Source organism: Filobasidium floriforme (genome assembly GCF_021052385.1).
Source record: "Filobasidium floriforme strain CBS 6241 chromosome Unknown HD553scaffold_29, whole genome shotgun sequence".
Classification (NCBI taxonomy): Eukaryota; Fungi; Basidiomycota; class Tremellomycetes; order Filobasidiales; family Filobasidiaceae; genus Filobasidium; species Filobasidium floriforme.
Genome location: NW_025763650.1, coordinates 320,262 through 336,185, shown reverse-complemented (window position 1 = coordinate 336,185; position 15,924 = coordinate 320,262). Strand labels below are relative to the sequence as shown.

The window sequence follows — 15,924 nt, the reverse complement described above, 5'->3', positions numbered from 1 at the left end:
GCCGGCACTGGCTGCGGGAGAACGTGGACCAACCCCGACAGTAGAAGAAGTTGGGAGTGTTTCAAGGGGCTCGAGGGGGTAGCTGGTGGATCTCCCGAGGATAGCACGAGCACGAGGTCAGAAGAGATGATGATGATGACGGTGGTGGCTACCCTAGGTCGAAGAGGAAGATTCCAGGGGTAATGGGTGGATTCCAGCACAGAAAATCTTGGATCTGCGCGTGGTAACGTGATCGCTTTCGTTCGGTCCGAGGTGGGGATGGGTTGACGCGGATATCTCGGAGTTTGGAGGACTTGTAGATTCTAGTATTACAGGACTAAGAAGGGGGTAGGTATAGGATCACGAGGATACGAAGTAAAGATCATGTAATCAACAAACAACCTGCTATGATATGATATGTCAGACGACCCTCTGGCGCCGTCGGCCCGTCTTCTCGCGGAGACGCAGATCACTACGAGGCGTGTAAACGTGCAAGTCAGGTGACCTCTAGCCTCGAGGGAACACCAGAACCGAAAAACGTGAGAACATGAGAACATTCTTCGACGCACCCTGTTGAAACCCTCTCTCACATCTCGGCTACGGGCTGCTGAGATGGAACGTACGGCATCGTCCATTGGTTCGGTACGGGGCTCGCAGGCGGAACACGATACGATAGCATCGTCCTGGATTCTGGCAAGATCAAATACCCTCGGCTGATCGGCTGTGCTGTTTCACGCGGGGGGGTAAGGAAGAACACCCCTATTATTCTCATCGATTCGCTGCTCCCACCCTGATCTTCCCACCCTCCACCCCTTTGTCTTATGAGCTGGACATGCCGACCTCAGCTTGGGTTCTTTATGCTTTCTGCTTTATGCTTGTGCGAACTCGTATGTCCGACCTTGACGACCTTAACCACCTTCCAAATATCCAATTCCAAGTGAAGTCGAATCGCAAGTCGCAAGCTCGCAAACTCGCAAGCTCGCACGTCGCAAGTCGCCACTGCCGGCGGCAACCGACGCATCGACCTTCTCGCTTGCGTACCGAGACCGTCATTCCCACGCGAGCGCGAGTGGGGTTGGATTGGATTGACGTAATGACGATCGCTTGGCTTGCACTTGCAGGGTGGGAAGTCACGTGACTGACCGTGAGAGAGGTAGGGAAAGTACGCGGTACGGTATGGCCTTCTTTCTTACGATAATCCTGGACGAGTATCACCTGTTCCGCAAACAATAATAGGCCAACAAGCGCAAGGTGAAGTCGAGGGCGGTCAGGATAAAGTGCGGGTCCATGATGAAAAAGGTGTCCGGGAAATCGAAGGACATACGCTTGCACAGCATCAGCGGCCCTTGTATGTTAAGACCGGGTTTGACAACGTGCGGTCTCACTCGATCCGTCTTTCCGTGCTCGGACGATCTCCCCATCTCTGTTTCGAGCGATTAAAACGACCGATATTCGTTGTTACCATTACTATTGTCTTACCCTGAAACGCGTTTCATCGTCAGCGTCGGCAAAGGCATGTCTCTCTGATCACGCGACGAGAGAACCGAAACGCGTTTCGTCGATCTCTCCTGATCATTCCGTTTCACTTTGTCGTTCGTTTCGGGAATTGTTTGTCGGTCGTCACCTGATCATCTCGTCGTCAAAGGTATATCGGCCGAATTGTTGCACTGGTGACGATGAGCTTAGGTGTAGCAGGCAGCAGCCATATATATCATGTAGACCGCTCTGAGAAAGAAAGATGATCCCAAATCTCATCGAGTCTCCCCTTAATCTCTATACAAAACGACTCTGGTAGTCGCCATCTCGAGGCTTCATCCCTTTCCTTTTCCTACACTCGATACTATGCTTGTCGTCACTCTCTTTCGTATTCTGCCCTTGCTGGTCATCGGCACCCCGCTCGTTACCGCCAATACCGGATTGATCATGAGAAGAGCCGGCAGGCCCGGTAATTCCAATGAAGGTGTCAACGTCCGAGGATACGACCAATGCATCTCTCATTGCGTAAGCTCGACGATTCACGCAGCCAACGACGATGCTGATCGGACCTCCGTTGAACAGGGACAAGCGTTTGACGAGGGCAACGTCAATACCCTCGACCGACCCGGCGGGATGATGGCCGTACAGACCGATCTAGCCTCGTCAACCCGAACCCGGAAGACGAGGCCGACCAGCTGTAGACGTAAACCCGGTCGTAGTTCGGCTCGTCCGGCTAGGACTGGGTCCACCAGCAGCGTCGTTTCTAGTCAGACTAGCAGCACCGTGTCCACCCAGGTTCCCGGCACGGAAGCTGCACAGACTTCGCTGGCTACCGAGGTCTTTGCTCCTGTGGAAACTGCTACTACCACCGGGACCGAGATCGAGGCCGCTTCCTCTACCGGCGAGACCCTTCAGGAAGAGCCTACGTCCGTCATCCGGACTACCGAAGCTCAGTCTCAGTCTCCCACGGCCGCGGCCACCTCGCTTACTACTCCTGAAGCGACCCAAGCTCCGTCCAGCGGGGTCGGAGGACCGGATCGTTCCAGACCCGAAGACTGGCTCAAGGCTCATAACGATGAGCGAGCCAAGTATGGTCAGTTCCCCAGCGTCGCTATGATGGGTCTTGCCGAACAGGGCTGATGTATGACTTCGTTCGGATAGGCGCTGAGCCGATTGCGTGGAATGACGAGATGGCCTCTGTTGCTCAAGCCTGGGGAGCTCATTGTTCTTGGGGCCATTCGTAAGTCCGGGAGCCGTAGTTGTCCAGGATTTAGGGGGTAGTATCGCTCATGCTATGCCCCTTTCTTCGATTTTGTAGGCAAGGGATTTATGGGGAGAACATTGCGGCCTCGATCGCTGCTGATACCGACCCAGTTCGGACCGCTACCGGCTTATGGATCGGTGAAGCTGCGGATTACGATTATGACAACCCGGTCGGAGGTGCGTTTAGAGCGAGCTTATCGTTGCTAGCCTGCTTGTTAAGATGCTGACGACCCGATTGCCTCGATCTTGCACAGCCCATTGGACTCGTAAGTCGACCATTCCTGCCCTTGTTCAGCTCGTGAGCTGACAGGTGACGTCAATCTCCGCAGAAATGGTCTGGAAAGGCCTGGGCGAGATCGGCTGTGCCGCTGTCGATTGCCCTGCGAGCACGGCCGAGGACAAGAAGGTCGGTCCTTATTCGCAGGATGTAGTTGCTGACCAGCTTGATGCTAACGTCGCTTGTTGAGTTGACAGACCATCTGGACCTTGATGGTGTGCGAGTACAAGCTCAAGGTGAGATCAATCGCATCCACTTTGTCGGTAAAACAGTCTAATGCCTTGATCGCCTCAGCCTGGAGCCAATGGTAGCTTTGCCGAGAACGTCGGCCGGCCTGTAGTCTGATGCGATGCTAGGTCTACTCTGTACTTCGATATGTGCCTGCTGGGCCGCTGGATCGGTTTCGTAGTATTTGTATCATCATACTGGATCGGGATCAGTCGGAAGAGTCGAAAAAAAGAGATCGATGCGCCAGAGAGAGCGCGATTCTTGATCGCGAAGTATATATCGATTCCAGGACAAAAAGCTAGTAGCGGCTCTCGGTCTCGATCCGAGGACCGCTGGGTTCCATCAACAAGCAATATGAGCCCAGCGTGCTTCCACTACACCAAGCCGCTAGCTATGTTTTGAGTTTGGTCATAAGTAATATCACCTAGAAGAATCCTTATGCGGGCTGGATAACCGTCATCTACGCCTCGAATTTAGTCGTACGACATCGAGTAATAGGTCTCTATCTTCTCGGAGAGAGTTTTTTGTATCATATACGAAGCTGCCATATGCATACGAATCACCGTGCGATCTACATCATACTTCTTTCGAAGGCTAGAATACCGCGCCAGGCCAGCACATCTGCGTCACCGCGCATATCACGTATTTGGCCCATTATCAGTCGACACTTACGGTGCTTTGCGGCAGAGCATGATCCGACTTGACATCAAAAGACTTCCATCCCCATTAAACTCCCCTTTTTACGTTCCGTGATGAGGATCTCAGAAGCGATAGCGCAATATGCCGTGACGGGAAGGAAATCGGGAGTTCTACCAATCTCAATCATCTCAACCTCCTCACCTCAAAGGGAAATCATCTGCGCAACAGCCTGATATATCATACACACGATCAAACCGTTGGACATAGCTGGATCGTAGCCTAACCTCGGATGAGCTTGTAGGCGTTGCCATCGCCTCTTCGAAATGACAACGCGGGGTACCGAACGCGCAACGCGACTCAAGGAGTTCCAGATGAATAGACATGACCAACTAAACAATCTTCTACAATAACGAAGAACGGGCGGGCGGTAGCGGGGAGCCGACAAATGCAGAGGGTGGTCTGCTCCAGGATCTGGAGTTCGTCGACGAGCGCTAACAAATTGACGATGATCCTGATAAGGTCTGAACAGCAATCGCGCCCTACGAAGTCATATCCCGCTTTCCCCGAACCAGTAAAATCAACGGATACCGTTTGCAATGATGCGGCCTCCGCATACTGAAGTTGCCACTGGGCATGAGATGAACAGAGAAAGTCTCCTTCGACGTCATCGGGGATTAAAGCTGCTCCTTTGAGTTCACCATGTGTTTCGCCGCCAAAGGCCTCACGAAGGTGTGTTTCGTTACGTTTCATGACAGCTAGCTGAAACCTATCTACAAGGCCGACGGCGCCATTATTGGAGGACTGGATTCGGCTCATTTGTTCTGCAATAGAACGACTTTCTCTTTACGCCACATGTTTGGAAAAGTCGGGACCATTCTTAACTTGATCAGCTTGTCGAAGCTGGGATCAGTCCTCGCCGAGGATGACTCCCTCTTTCGATATGGTACCCAGATCTACGTGAACCACGATCAGCCCGAGGTTCAGACCAATTACCGGTGTCGCGTTAACATATACCTGATGAGTCGCTAATATTCGTTCGCTCGACCTCTCGCAGGATTTGAGCTCATGTACACCTCATGGGTCCTTGAAGGGAAGAATAAGATTGAAACCTGACTATGCGTTACTTGTTGATCGCGGAATTTGAAAGCTGGGCTGGGCCATCCGGTCCGAGCCTTTACTACTGCCTCAGTATGCTCGAACTGCAATATTATGATGGGGCATGCATCCGGGAACGGACTGGATATCGCCGATTGTGCAGAAGGAAGTGGCCTCGATACATCGTGTCACCGCTTTCGCTAACAGGTATTGTGAGACAGAAGGGCAGTCCAGGGATGAGGTCTGCTTCACCGACGCTAGAGAGCTCGAACCAGGCGCTCAAATCGAGTCAGATTGCAAGAGTGAGTACCTGCCTGCAATGGATGATCGCCGTGATATACTCGCAATATCTGTTGGCGCCTTTCGATGGCTCATCCGACTTATGTATGCAGCAGTAAAGATATCGCCAAGGACTGGGATCTGACTCGACCGCCTGGCGTCCTCGATCACGCTTACCCGGCACAATCGATCGCCATCTTTGGCCCACCTGTGCCCAAGGACTGCCCAAGGACTAACACCCTTACCTTGAACGTGGTTGCATATGTAAACGTATCAACTGCTATTCGTCATCATTTGCGCGGCTTAGCTCTCGTGAAACCACCTGGCACGATGAGAGACCATACCATGGCCTACAGGTAGCTGAATGCGCTTTGAACTACTCAGCTCCTCTCCAAGCTAAGTCTATAACCTTCGACTTTCTTTCCTTCTCATGAGCAATATTGAGTCGAATGTTTGCGCCATCTACAGGAATGCTTTAGATCCCAAGACGCATGGAGGGACTCCCTGCAGGGACGCCCTCAATAGGTGAGCCCTTCTCCTTGGATCAAACCGATGCCCCGCACCCAATTAGTATCCCCCCAGCCTGATCTCGCGGAACCTCTTCATACTGAATGCTTCCTATTCTCTATTACGATCTCAATACACCTCTCTGTTATCCAGAAAGACTGATTCGCCGGTAAGGCAAACGTGGGTCGCGCTCGTATGTACCTTCATATTCACCAAGTAGGTTTACTGTCCTCCCATTGGTGTTCCCCATCAACAGCCTCACCGCCGCTTCGACCGCATTGCCCAATAGCCTTGCGGACGAGGTCTTGAGGTATGCTACCTTCTTGCCGTACCAGGAGGTCACGCAGAACCTGGACCATATGAAGATGTCCATCCACAAATCTGACCACTTCATCAACATTTTTTTGTGGTTGTTCCGCATTGTGGTATTGTGAGGCATATGAGAAGAGAATATAGAGGTGTATGAGTGAAGGGGTGTATGAGTGAGTGTATGAGTGAATTACGCGGGAGGAAGGGGGGTCGGAATGAGTACTGAGTAGTATTGTAGTGTATCATCTGCTGGCCAAGTTTGGCCAGCCAGCAGACAGCCTCCTTCACTCAGATGTCAAAAAATAGCTTTCTCACGTGTGTACTTTTGATTCTCGATCATTTCCACATCAGAACGAACACCCTTCAATTACAATTATACAAAGAACAAGCAGCTATATGAAGAAGGAACAGAAGCATGACTGCTCAAAGAAGCCGCTTCTTCTGGCCCCGCGATAAAGGTTGAAGTTGTTGACGGCATGACCATGATAACAAGGGCATGAAGTCGGATCCGCATGGAGAAAACACACTTTTTCAGCGATCCATTAGGTTTGCTGTTACGTCTGGGCTCGAATGTACCAGCATATACGGAACATCTGCCATTACTTTTCAGTTTATCTGCCGAATGGGAACAGAGAATTTCAAAAGTGCTATAGAAGGATCGGCCAGAAATTGTCAAAGGAGAGAGAATAATGCATCCTATATCAACAGAGGGACGAAGCCGGTCATGATAAGAAGAAGAATGATCCTGAAAGTTATGCAAAGCTGCAAAGTCGCTTGAGAACTGGCAAAACGGTCAGATGAAAGCTTGTGTAAGTTTGCGTATGGCCAAGACACACTCACCGGCGGGGATATCTCTGGCTATAACACAGATAAACCTTAATTTTGATGCTGTACACAGACAGTTGACTATGGACGAGTAGATTGATCGATCAGGTTTTCATCGATGCCGTGCGCCTGCGCTTAGTGACGGAAGTTGACGGCCGAAACATTCGTCATCACGAGCAAGTTACCGTCCCTTGACATCCATACAGGGTCGCAACAAACCTATATCTCTATTCTCTCTTCTACTACCACCGACAACAGCGACGGGCGTCGACTACAATCTATCTTCGTATTGACAGCATCATGATTCGTACACCACTCCACAACATCCTACCTTCCCTGCGGATCCCCATCGTATCCGGTCCGATGGGCGGAGCAGCGGGGGGCAGGCTCGCTGCCGAAGTCTCTCGGGCAGGGGGGTTCGGGTTCGTCGGAGGAGGTTACCTGACTCCCTCTCAACTCGATCAAGAATTCGCGGTCGTCGAATCGATATTGGAAAGATCTACAGGATCTTCACACCGGATGGAGATCGGGGTCGGCTTTCTAGGATGGAAGTTGTCCCAACTCGATAGTTCACCCACATCAACATTGAGCAACTCCGCCTTTGATCCTGCGAGCCGACCCAAAGCGTTCGCTTGTATCGATAGTACCCTGAAGAAACTTCCTCGAGCCATCTGGCTTGCATTCGGGAAGTCAAGCGATCTTTCGAAGTGGGCAAAAGCGTTCAGGGAGAGAGAACGGGCTTTACACGGGGATCGCACAGAGGACTCATGGAAGCTGTTCGTCGGGGTGGGGAGCGAGCAGGAAGCCAAGGTCGCCGTAGAAGAGGTCGGAGCGGACGTCGTCGTAGCTCAAGGTATGTATATATACGTATTGCTTGCACTCATAGTAACTCACGGCTCGGTCACCAACCTCTCGAACCGTAGGTATCGAAGCCGGAGGCCATGGGAACGGCTCCTCCCCACCACTCTCGACCTTGCTACCTCACATCGCCCGCCGATTATCGTCCTATCGACCTCTAAACCCCGATTCCAAACCGATTCTGCTCGGCGCCGGAGGCCTGTCCAACGGCGAACACCTCGTCTCCTGCTTGGCTCTCGGGGCTTCAGGAGCCGTATACGGCACTCGGTTCCTGTTGACACCCGAGAGTTGTTACCCTGACGAGCGTAAACAAGTCCTCCTGCACGCCAAAGAAGGATCGACCGTCCGGAGCATGGCATTCGACGAAGCGAGAAGCACTCTCGACTGGCCAGAAGGGGTGGACGGGCGAGGAATCCGGAATGCTACCGTAGACGATTACGAAGCTGGGCGGGACGATAAAGCTGCACGTCAAGCGACCTATATGGATGCGGAGAAACGAGGGGATGCGGATCGACTGATTGTCTGGGCAGGAACAGGCGTAGGTAACATGGACAAGATCGCCCCAGCTGGAGACGTCGTACGTGAATTAGAGCAAGAGGCCTTGCAGTCAATGGAGCGAGTCGAGGCCATGTCGGATAGCACGTCATGACGGTGCTCGATCAGCACATCTCAGAAACAGAATCCTGAGTTCATGATTGATGATCATGTTATAGCCGTCTACAGTTATAGGTCGAATCATGTACCTGCCCCTCCGAAAGTGAACCTAGAAATCGATACGAATATGAGCATGCGTAGTTCTGGTAATGGAAATTCCTAGTGGAAACGTACCACTTTGAGCGACACACTACTGCCTCTCTTCTCACCGCTCGTTTAGGATCGTCAATGGCTCTCGCTAGCTCCTTCAAGACCTTTGTCTTGACAGTATGCAGGACATCATAGCGTATCGTGTCGGGTAAAATGCTTAGACAAGCCAATGCCGCTATTCTCGTCCTCTACGGTTTACCGCCCGTCAGTTGCCGCCTCCGCGAAATACCACGAGCAAGGCCGACTTACCGGCGAACTGCTTTCTTCTCGCAAATCGGTGGCCGTGACCACCAGAACATCTGCCAGCGATTTCGCCTGAGATCGCAACAGTGTCCCCGTCTCCGCAGTTCCCTCTACTTCGAGGATCGAGCTCAGCATGCGCAACATGTTGTATCGGATCTCGGCATTGGGCAGTGCCAAGCCCCGCATGATAAGAGGTAGTAGTTCGGCAAGGTGTGATATGATCAACCCTTGAGGGATAATGGCGATAGTCGAGCCCAGTGCCAAAAGATACGGCGTTTGCGCGGATCCTTGTCGGGTCTTGCTTCCCTCGATCATAAGGGGCAGGAGGCTACTGAATAAGCGTTGCTTGTACAGAGTCTAAGGAGATGACGGTCGTCAGCTACAGGCTGTACCAAAATGAGCAACACCAGGACTCACCTTCACGATCGCGAAGTTCTCCTTGGAAAGGATGCGATCCCCGTGAGAATCGCTCAAGATGCTCAGAGAAGCGCCTGCTAGTGATGCGACCTCATTGTCTCGGGCGAACAGGTCAAAGACCTGAATTATCATGGGAAGGCCCGATGCGTGGTTGCGCACCAGAAGTGCTCGGCCAATCTGCAAAGCGCTTCGATTCAGTACACTGTTCGAGCTTTCTGCGGACCGCACGACGAAAGGGACTGACCCAGATCCACATCGTCAAAGCTCTCCTGAAAACAAGCGGCTGAGTTGCTTCGCACAGCGACCAGAGATCTCTCCGTGCAGACGACAAGAATGGCTCGAGGTCTTTAAGCGGTCAATCAGCTACAAGAACTGGTTGGCGAAATGATATGCGAGACTGACCTTGGGCTCGCTTGTTGATCAAGGATGCCATCAAATGACAGACGGAGATTACCTGTACCTGCGACGTAGCCTTATGTATCGCCCATTGCAATAGAGACTGCAAGACAGCATTCAAGTCGCAAAGCAATGACTCTGGCTGTGTGGTCAAGACAAGTTAGTCTCCGGATCGCTTCAGGTCTTTTCACGTACTGTGACCTCACCCTGAGTCCCGCTGCATCCGCCGTGATGAGAATCACTAGGTTCTGCTCGTTGACGGAGGCATCCTCCTATATCGAGACGTAAATTCTCAGCGGCTGAGATCACGCGTGAGAAGAGATGGGACGTACCTTCAGCGGTCCAATACCAGCATGGGCTTCAGCAATACCATGCTTGCCAGCTAGTCTGATCAAGTCGCTGTTTCTCAATGCCTCAAACAATGTTGTGGCATGGGAGGCTTGTTGACTGCGACAAGTCATAGTATCAATATGAGAGTCAGACGAGTTGTCTCCTAGCCAAGACTCACTTGCTAGCCAGAGTTTGCGTCATAATCATGACAACGGCGGCTCCTTCGGCCATCAGTCTCGGGTCATTTGCGATACTACGGTCTGTCCTGGCTCCTTCGATAAAGATGCTATAGAGACGCGGTACGAGATGTTCGTAATGTTTTGCGATGTCGTGATGCTTGAGCGCGATTTTTCGCTGCAGTGTCGTTCGGATCGCATGAAGCAAGGAGTACGCAAATGCAACTTGACATTCCTTCCGGATGGCATCTTCCTCCACGTCCATGTTCTCATTATCTGTTGAAGTGGAGCCTTCACATAGGCCTGCGAATTGTCGGACCAGGCGAAGATGAAGAGCTTCGAAAAGCCCCGGCTGTACGCACAAAGTCGCTAGCGATTCTAGAACTTGACGGATGTAATATCGGCTCTTTTCGTCGGATAGAGCAGGAGCTTCTCCTGGTAGCTGATCGAATAGTAGCGGCAAGGTGTGTTCTTCGATAGGCCGCGTTGTCAGCGCCGAGATAGCGGACAACGTCTTCAAAGCTTCGTTTCTACGCAAGCGGTAAGTCAGATTTACGCTACCGAGCAGACGGTAACCGTGCTTACTGTAATGCTTCTGGTTCCCGAGTAGTCAAGACGCCGTCAATCTTGCTGACCAGATATGTGACCTCTTCGGCACCCAAAAAGCCAGGTATGTTCACTAGATGCTCGGCACCCTGCAATCCTGGCAATCGGCAGTCCTGAGCGCGACTATCGATCCCCGAGCTCATCAGGCTGAGCAACTCGTCCCGGTATTTCTCGATTGTGCGTTCGGTCTCATGACTGCGAGTAGTTCCTTCGGCAGTATACACTTCCCTGACGGACTTGACGAGGTCTGCGATCGCACTGAGTATCGGTCCACGTTTCGGGATCTCCGAGTCCTCGTGATACATCCTGAAGAGCTGCGGTAACACCTGTGACAGGGCGTATGACCCGATCAGAGCTAGAACAGGTCATGTATTCGATCAGTGAGGCAGATGAATTCAGCAGGACAAGGCAGGCAGGCACTCACACGAAGCATGAACGCACGTCATCAAAACCTTGGTGGCCGGCTTGGCCTTGCTCTTTTCGGGCTCCTTCAATTCAGCTTGACACTCCTTGATAATTTCGAGGGCCAGATCCGCAGCCTTAGTCTCCGGGGTATCAGGGTAAAGGGTAGCGATGAGAGTCTTGAGCGTAAGTAAAGCCTCTTTCTCGATCTCTGCGTCGGGAGAGTAGAAAATCTAATATCAAGAATAACGCGATTAGCTGTCTGACCGCAAGGACGGAGAAGCCCGACTCGCTTCAGCTCACCTCTGTTCTCAGAGCGTCCCATAGATCCGAAGCATAGCCTTGAACAGCACGTCCTCCAAAGACGGGCAAGCAGGCCGTCAAACCGCGCAACACGTCCTTTTTCGATTCTCCCAGACTAGCAGGCAGCTTTTCCAGGAAAAGAGGCATGGCCATGGGTGCGAAACGCGGCGTGGCCGACATTGCTCCTCGGAGGGCTTCTTGCAGGTCTTTAGGAGTGATATTGTATGGGTCATTGGGAGGCGGTCGGAACGTAATGGGAAAGTAGCAGAAGATGATATCAAACATATCCTGATAAGAACAGAGAACAAATCAGTTGCTTCCAGGTCCAGCACTGGATCCTCGAAAAAGACTCACATCGAGATGCTTATAAGGGTCAAACTCGATCAAGATCACTCTCCCGATTCCAAACGCCAGGATGAGATTCCGGGGGTCTTTCTCTCCTTCCGCCAACTTGATGTATCCCGACACGAATTCATCCCCGAGCGTCTTCATGGCCGAGAGGTGCTTTGCAAGCAGAGCGTCGACGAGGAGGAAGACGATATGACGGGTCGATTGCACATGAGATTTGCTCTTGAAGTTTCCCGCCAGTCTATGGGATGACCAGCTTTTAGCTGCGCACACGAGGAGAGCTAAACAAGCTCACTCACGACCGGAAGACCTGGCTAGCTTCTCCTGCACCAAACGTCGGCAGCTTCGTAAGCACGACCAGCCCCTTCAACGTAGACGGCACACATTCGTGGTCTTCCAGCTTGTCGCAGTAGAAAGATGTCAAGACTTGCGCTGAGAGATACGGGCGAGCCGTTCAGTGAGCTCGTAGCTTCTCACTGCAAGATGTAGTATCGCTTGACGTACTGCCTTGTCGATTGATCCGGGCAGCAGGGGCTTTGTCGAGCACGTTTGAGAGCAGCGTTATACCTGCCAGCCGCAATACAACACAGGTCAGATCAAACCGGATGAGTCGCCCGAGGTGTAATCCTAAAGTGCTAACCTTTGACCCGGACTTCATCTTCCGTCGAGGTCAGATAGTCCCCGAGCGCCCTAACGATTTCTAGGAGACCGACTTGACCGTTCCGTACAGCTTGTGGATAGGAAAGGCGGTCGTCAGTGCCTTCGACCTGGAGGTTCCCCTGGAGTTTCGAAAGTTGCTCGAATACAAACCTTCAAGTAGATCTTGAGGAACCTCATCTACCGAGTCATTGGAGGAGATATGCGTCCTCACAACTCGCTCGACATCCATATCGCTGCAGGCCGTAATGTGTGAAGCGGCTTTTTGTATCTCAAGACGAGGTCGTCCGATGAATGTCTCGGAATAAGCTAGAATTTATTTTTCTCAAGGAGTAACTCGGCAGGGTTTTCATAGGTTATTGATCCGAATAGGAATGATGCAAGTAAGTAACTTGCAGACTTGCAACCTTCTTAGCCCTGCACAATTGCTCATGAGCAAGTGCTCAAGTGATATGGTATCGATCGGAAGCTCTATCCGATCGCGTAATCGTGACGTAAACATTACCCTTGTCAATCGTTTCCCATAGCTACTTGCCAGTGTACAATTCGACAAACATACTCCGATCCCCCTTGCCGATACTGCACTACCCCCCTCAAAACATCGACCTCGAGCTTCATCCTTAAATTCCCCCTTGGTACGGTCCCCAGCACAATCCACAACTCCGATCGCTCGACCCAAGTCTGCAGGCCCTCTTACGACCTCTACTTCCAATGACACACTCATTGGGTCCCATGGCACATCGGTTGGGTCCGACGGCACACTTGTTGGGTTTCTTGGATCTGAACCGGCTATCACCAAGGGGGAGATCTCAAAGCTTTACCACGTCTAAACATGATATGAACCCCGATGAGACGGACCATGTCTACCCGAGCTACCCGATAATCCGGAACTCGGTGAATCTACGTATACAACTGCCATACCGAGGAAGACGGCTCTATATAGTGACCCAAGAAACGCAAAGGGCTCTAATTATCGTTTGACTTTTGCTTGCCATCGGGGACCTGGTCGCTTTTAGCCTCTTCGTGACTCGCCACCTCTGCATAAGTCTCCATGGTCGGCTTCGGATCGCTCTCGGGTGGCGACTCGCCGACCTCCTCGTCGTCATCTAGTACGGCACTCTCGTTGTCATCCCTCTTGACCTCGTCGTGGTCCGTCGAAGGTGTCTCCGCCTTCGCCGGTTGGGAGGTCGTCTGCGCGTCCGCTGGCGAAGCTTCTTCTGCAGGGGCAGACTTGCGTCTCTCCTCTCGCTGTTTCTCACTTTGTGAAGCGGCTCCAGTATCACTTCCCGCATCTTCCTTTGTTACGCTAACCGAGTCCATCTTGCTATGTGGCTTTACCATGGCTGCGTAAGAAGCCATCGGCGGAGAAACGGTATCCTCGTCGTCCAGGTCGACCCCGATGCTAGTAGCGGTCGTAGGTTCCGTCTTGGTCTTGGCCTTGCCTCCGGGTCGGGACAACAAGAACGAGAGTGACGAAGCCGACGAATGAGCCGTCGTGCTGGAATGAGCAGCGTTCGGCATGTTGCCAGTGCTCGCATGCGTCGCTAACCCCGGCGGGGGTGTAGTACCGCCCGAAGCTCGGTTCCGATCGGACCCTTCCGACACCTTTCCAGCCATAGATACATCGCGAATCGCACTGGGCGAGAGAGGTGTAGTAGCGGTCGTGGGGATACCCGTATACGTGTGGTGTTTTGCTAATCTCGGCGACTTCATCGATATCCGAGATACGGTGTGTTTCGGCGAAGTCGAGAAAAAGTCCTTGGCGTCCTCGTCCTCATCCCGACCGACAGTGGAGTTTACGGCCGAGACTTGACCTTCCGTTGGGGACTTAGGAGGGGTCACAGCGGTCGGCTTACTACCGGACTCCTCCATATCACGAGTCGTTTCCTTGCTAGTCGACTCTTCGCCGATATCGTAACCTTTGACGCCGGATTTGTCGTCCGCCAGATCGACATCTACCATATCAGCCTCTTGCTCCTCCTTGACGTTCTGTTCGTCCTGCTTGGCTTCGGCTTCGGCTTCGGCTTCCGCCCGAGATTGTGCGAGCACCGCCTCGATATCGACGTCCGCCTCAACGCCCAACATTTCACGAAGAGCAGCATTTTCAGAAGTCAACCGTACGATCTCTTCTTCCCTATCCAACGCCCAATCTCGTCGACCGAATGTCCCCGGATACCCACCCGAGGGGGTCATGTTGCCCTGCCAACTGTCATACCCGATGCTAGACGGGGCGCGAGGAGGATGGCTGGCCGAGGCGACGGTCTGACGATCACTGCTGACAATCATGCCAGCGGCGGTTGGCCTTGCGGTCGAAGGCAAGCCAGCGATCGACGTCGCCGGGGAGAAAGCTTGCGACGATTCCGCCGCTGGTGACAGTGATGCACCCAGATTGAGCTCTTCGATGGAAGCAGCTGCTGCTCCTAATAACTCCCATTCTTCTCGACTTCCGTTACCATCCATATCCTCCTCCCCGTTCACATTCCGCAACGCCATACGGATGAGGGTGCTCAAGCGTTGTAGTAGCAGCGAAAGGGTCGTGCTGTCCAGAAGTTGTTGTGACGATTGAGCCGTTCTTAGGCTATGTAACAAGGAGGTATAGTATTGATGTAAGGATAGCTCGTGCTTCGTCGCGGCGTGCTGTTTGTATCACCACGTTTCAGCTGCCCGGCTCTGCTATTCACACAGAACGGTTGCAAGCTTCATCTCACCGAGACCGAGCGGAATTTGCCCATGACCCCTTCCAAGACATTTTCGTAGTCCTTGAGCAGGATATTGAGCTGCTTGTTCTCATAGGTCAAGGTCTGGTTTTCCAGGACGAGGTGCGATGCGAATTCCTCGAGTTGCGTCGAGAATTCCTCTGAAAACGAGAACGGATGTACGGGTCAATCGATTAGACCTTTCGCGATAGGATGGCTGATGAGAATGACTGTTCGAGCTCACCATCGCTGATATCGATATTGAAGCGGCGTAGAGGAAAGCCTACACCGGTATGAGCTGCCTGCCCTTTGACGAGAGCTGATTGTGATCGGAGCTGGGACAGCAGCTGATTGTTGTTGCTTATTTGTTCTGACCGACGATAAAAGAAGCGACTACTGCGTCAATATCAACGCAGCCCGATAACATGGAGTCTTGCACATACCTGAGAGCTGGTTTACGATGTTCCAGACCGTCGCCAGGTCTTGCTCAAGCTCCTCCACCGTTTTCAACATGGCGAAAGGACTTCTGGACGGGCGATATGTCCCCCTAACTCGATCGATAAGTATCCTCCTTAGCTAGTCGATATCGAAGTGTTTGCGTGTGTTCTTGCTGGATATAACTGCAGAGGGTAGATAAATGATTCTGCTACTGACTACGGCCAGACAATACGGCTATAGTCAGCTAGCAGCTAGCAGCTAGGAGTAGAGTAGTCTGTAGTGGTAGTAGAGGTCGAATGCGAGCTTCACCTTCCCTCCACCTCGGACCTGTCCGCGTCATACCAGGTCAAGCAGCAAGGTAATCTACCCCCCT

The 15,924-nt window shown here is 52.4% G+C and overlaps 4 protein-coding genes and 1 non-coding gene across 5 annotated transcripts; 2 read left to right on the top strand and 3 right to left on the bottom strand.

Moving 5' to 3' along the window:
- Positions 1 to 1,821: 1,821 nt before the first annotated feature.
- On the top strand, positions 1,822 to 3,421 carry HD553DRAFT_353242 (CAP domain-containing protein; the record flags this gene model as incomplete). The annotated part of the gene is made up of 8 exons (XM_046183757.1): positions 1,822 to 1,980; positions 2,038 to 2,548; positions 2,617 to 2,695; positions 2,774 to 2,895; positions 2,973 to 2,984; positions 3,048 to 3,124; positions 3,193 to 3,231; positions 3,290 to 3,421. 8 exons carry the CDS (start codon positions 1,822 to 1,824, stop codon positions 3,338 to 3,340), a joined length of 1,050 nt encoding a protein of 349 aa, XP_046032729.1. The 3' UTR covers positions 3,341 to 3,421.
- A 104-nt stretch (positions 3,422 to 3,525) lies between these two features.
- Positions 3,526 to 3,612, bottom strand: HD553DRAFT_t111. Its single transcript has one exon. It is a non-coding gene; the product is annotated as a tRNA-Met (tRNA).
- Positions 3,613 to 6,769: 3,157 nt separating this feature from the next.
- On the top strand, positions 6,770 to 8,415 carry HD553DRAFT_320247 (uncharacterized protein). Its single transcript, XM_046181119.1, has 2 exons — positions 6,770 to 7,730; positions 7,801 to 8,415. The coding sequence occupies exons 1-2, from the start codon at positions 7,178 to 7,180 to the stop codon at positions 8,382 to 8,384; spliced, it is 1,137 nt and encodes a 378-aa protein (XP_046032728.1). The 5' UTR covers positions 6,770 to 7,177; the 3' UTR covers positions 8,385 to 8,415.
- HD553DRAFT_301725 (Dos2-interacting transcription regulator of RNA-Pol-II-domain-containing protein) lies at positions 8,416 to 12,794 on the bottom strand. The gene is made up of 17 exons (XM_046178671.1): positions 12,571 to 12,794; positions 12,401 to 12,490; positions 12,265 to 12,327; positions 12,060 to 12,192; positions 11,767 to 12,001; positions 11,413 to 11,700; positions 11,132 to 11,342; positions 10,687 to 11,062; positions 10,104 to 10,631; positions 9,928 to 10,042; positions 9,802 to 9,867; positions 9,602 to 9,737; positions 9,444 to 9,544; positions 9,200 to 9,376; positions 8,789 to 9,139; positions 8,564 to 8,727; positions 8,416 to 8,498 (listed from the first exon to the last, which is right to left on the bottom strand). The coding sequence occupies exons 1-17, from the start codon at positions 12,647 to 12,649 to the stop codon at positions 8,471 to 8,473; spliced, it is 3,141 nt and encodes a 1,046-aa protein (XP_046032727.1). The 5' UTR covers positions 12,650 to 12,794; the 3' UTR covers positions 8,416 to 8,470.
- A 218-nt stretch (positions 12,795 to 13,012) lies between these two features.
- HD553DRAFT_320244 (uncharacterized protein) lies at positions 13,013 to 15,835 on the bottom strand. The gene is made up of 4 exons (XM_046181118.1): positions 15,557 to 15,835; positions 15,358 to 15,483; positions 15,126 to 15,274; positions 13,013 to 15,054 (listed from the first exon to the last, which is right to left on the bottom strand). The coding sequence occupies exons 1-4, from the start codon at positions 15,624 to 15,626 to the stop codon at positions 13,384 to 13,386; spliced, it is 2,016 nt and encodes a 671-aa protein (XP_046032726.1). The 5' UTR covers positions 15,627 to 15,835; the 3' UTR covers positions 13,013 to 13,383.
- Positions 15,836 to 15,924: the final 89 nt, after the last annotated feature.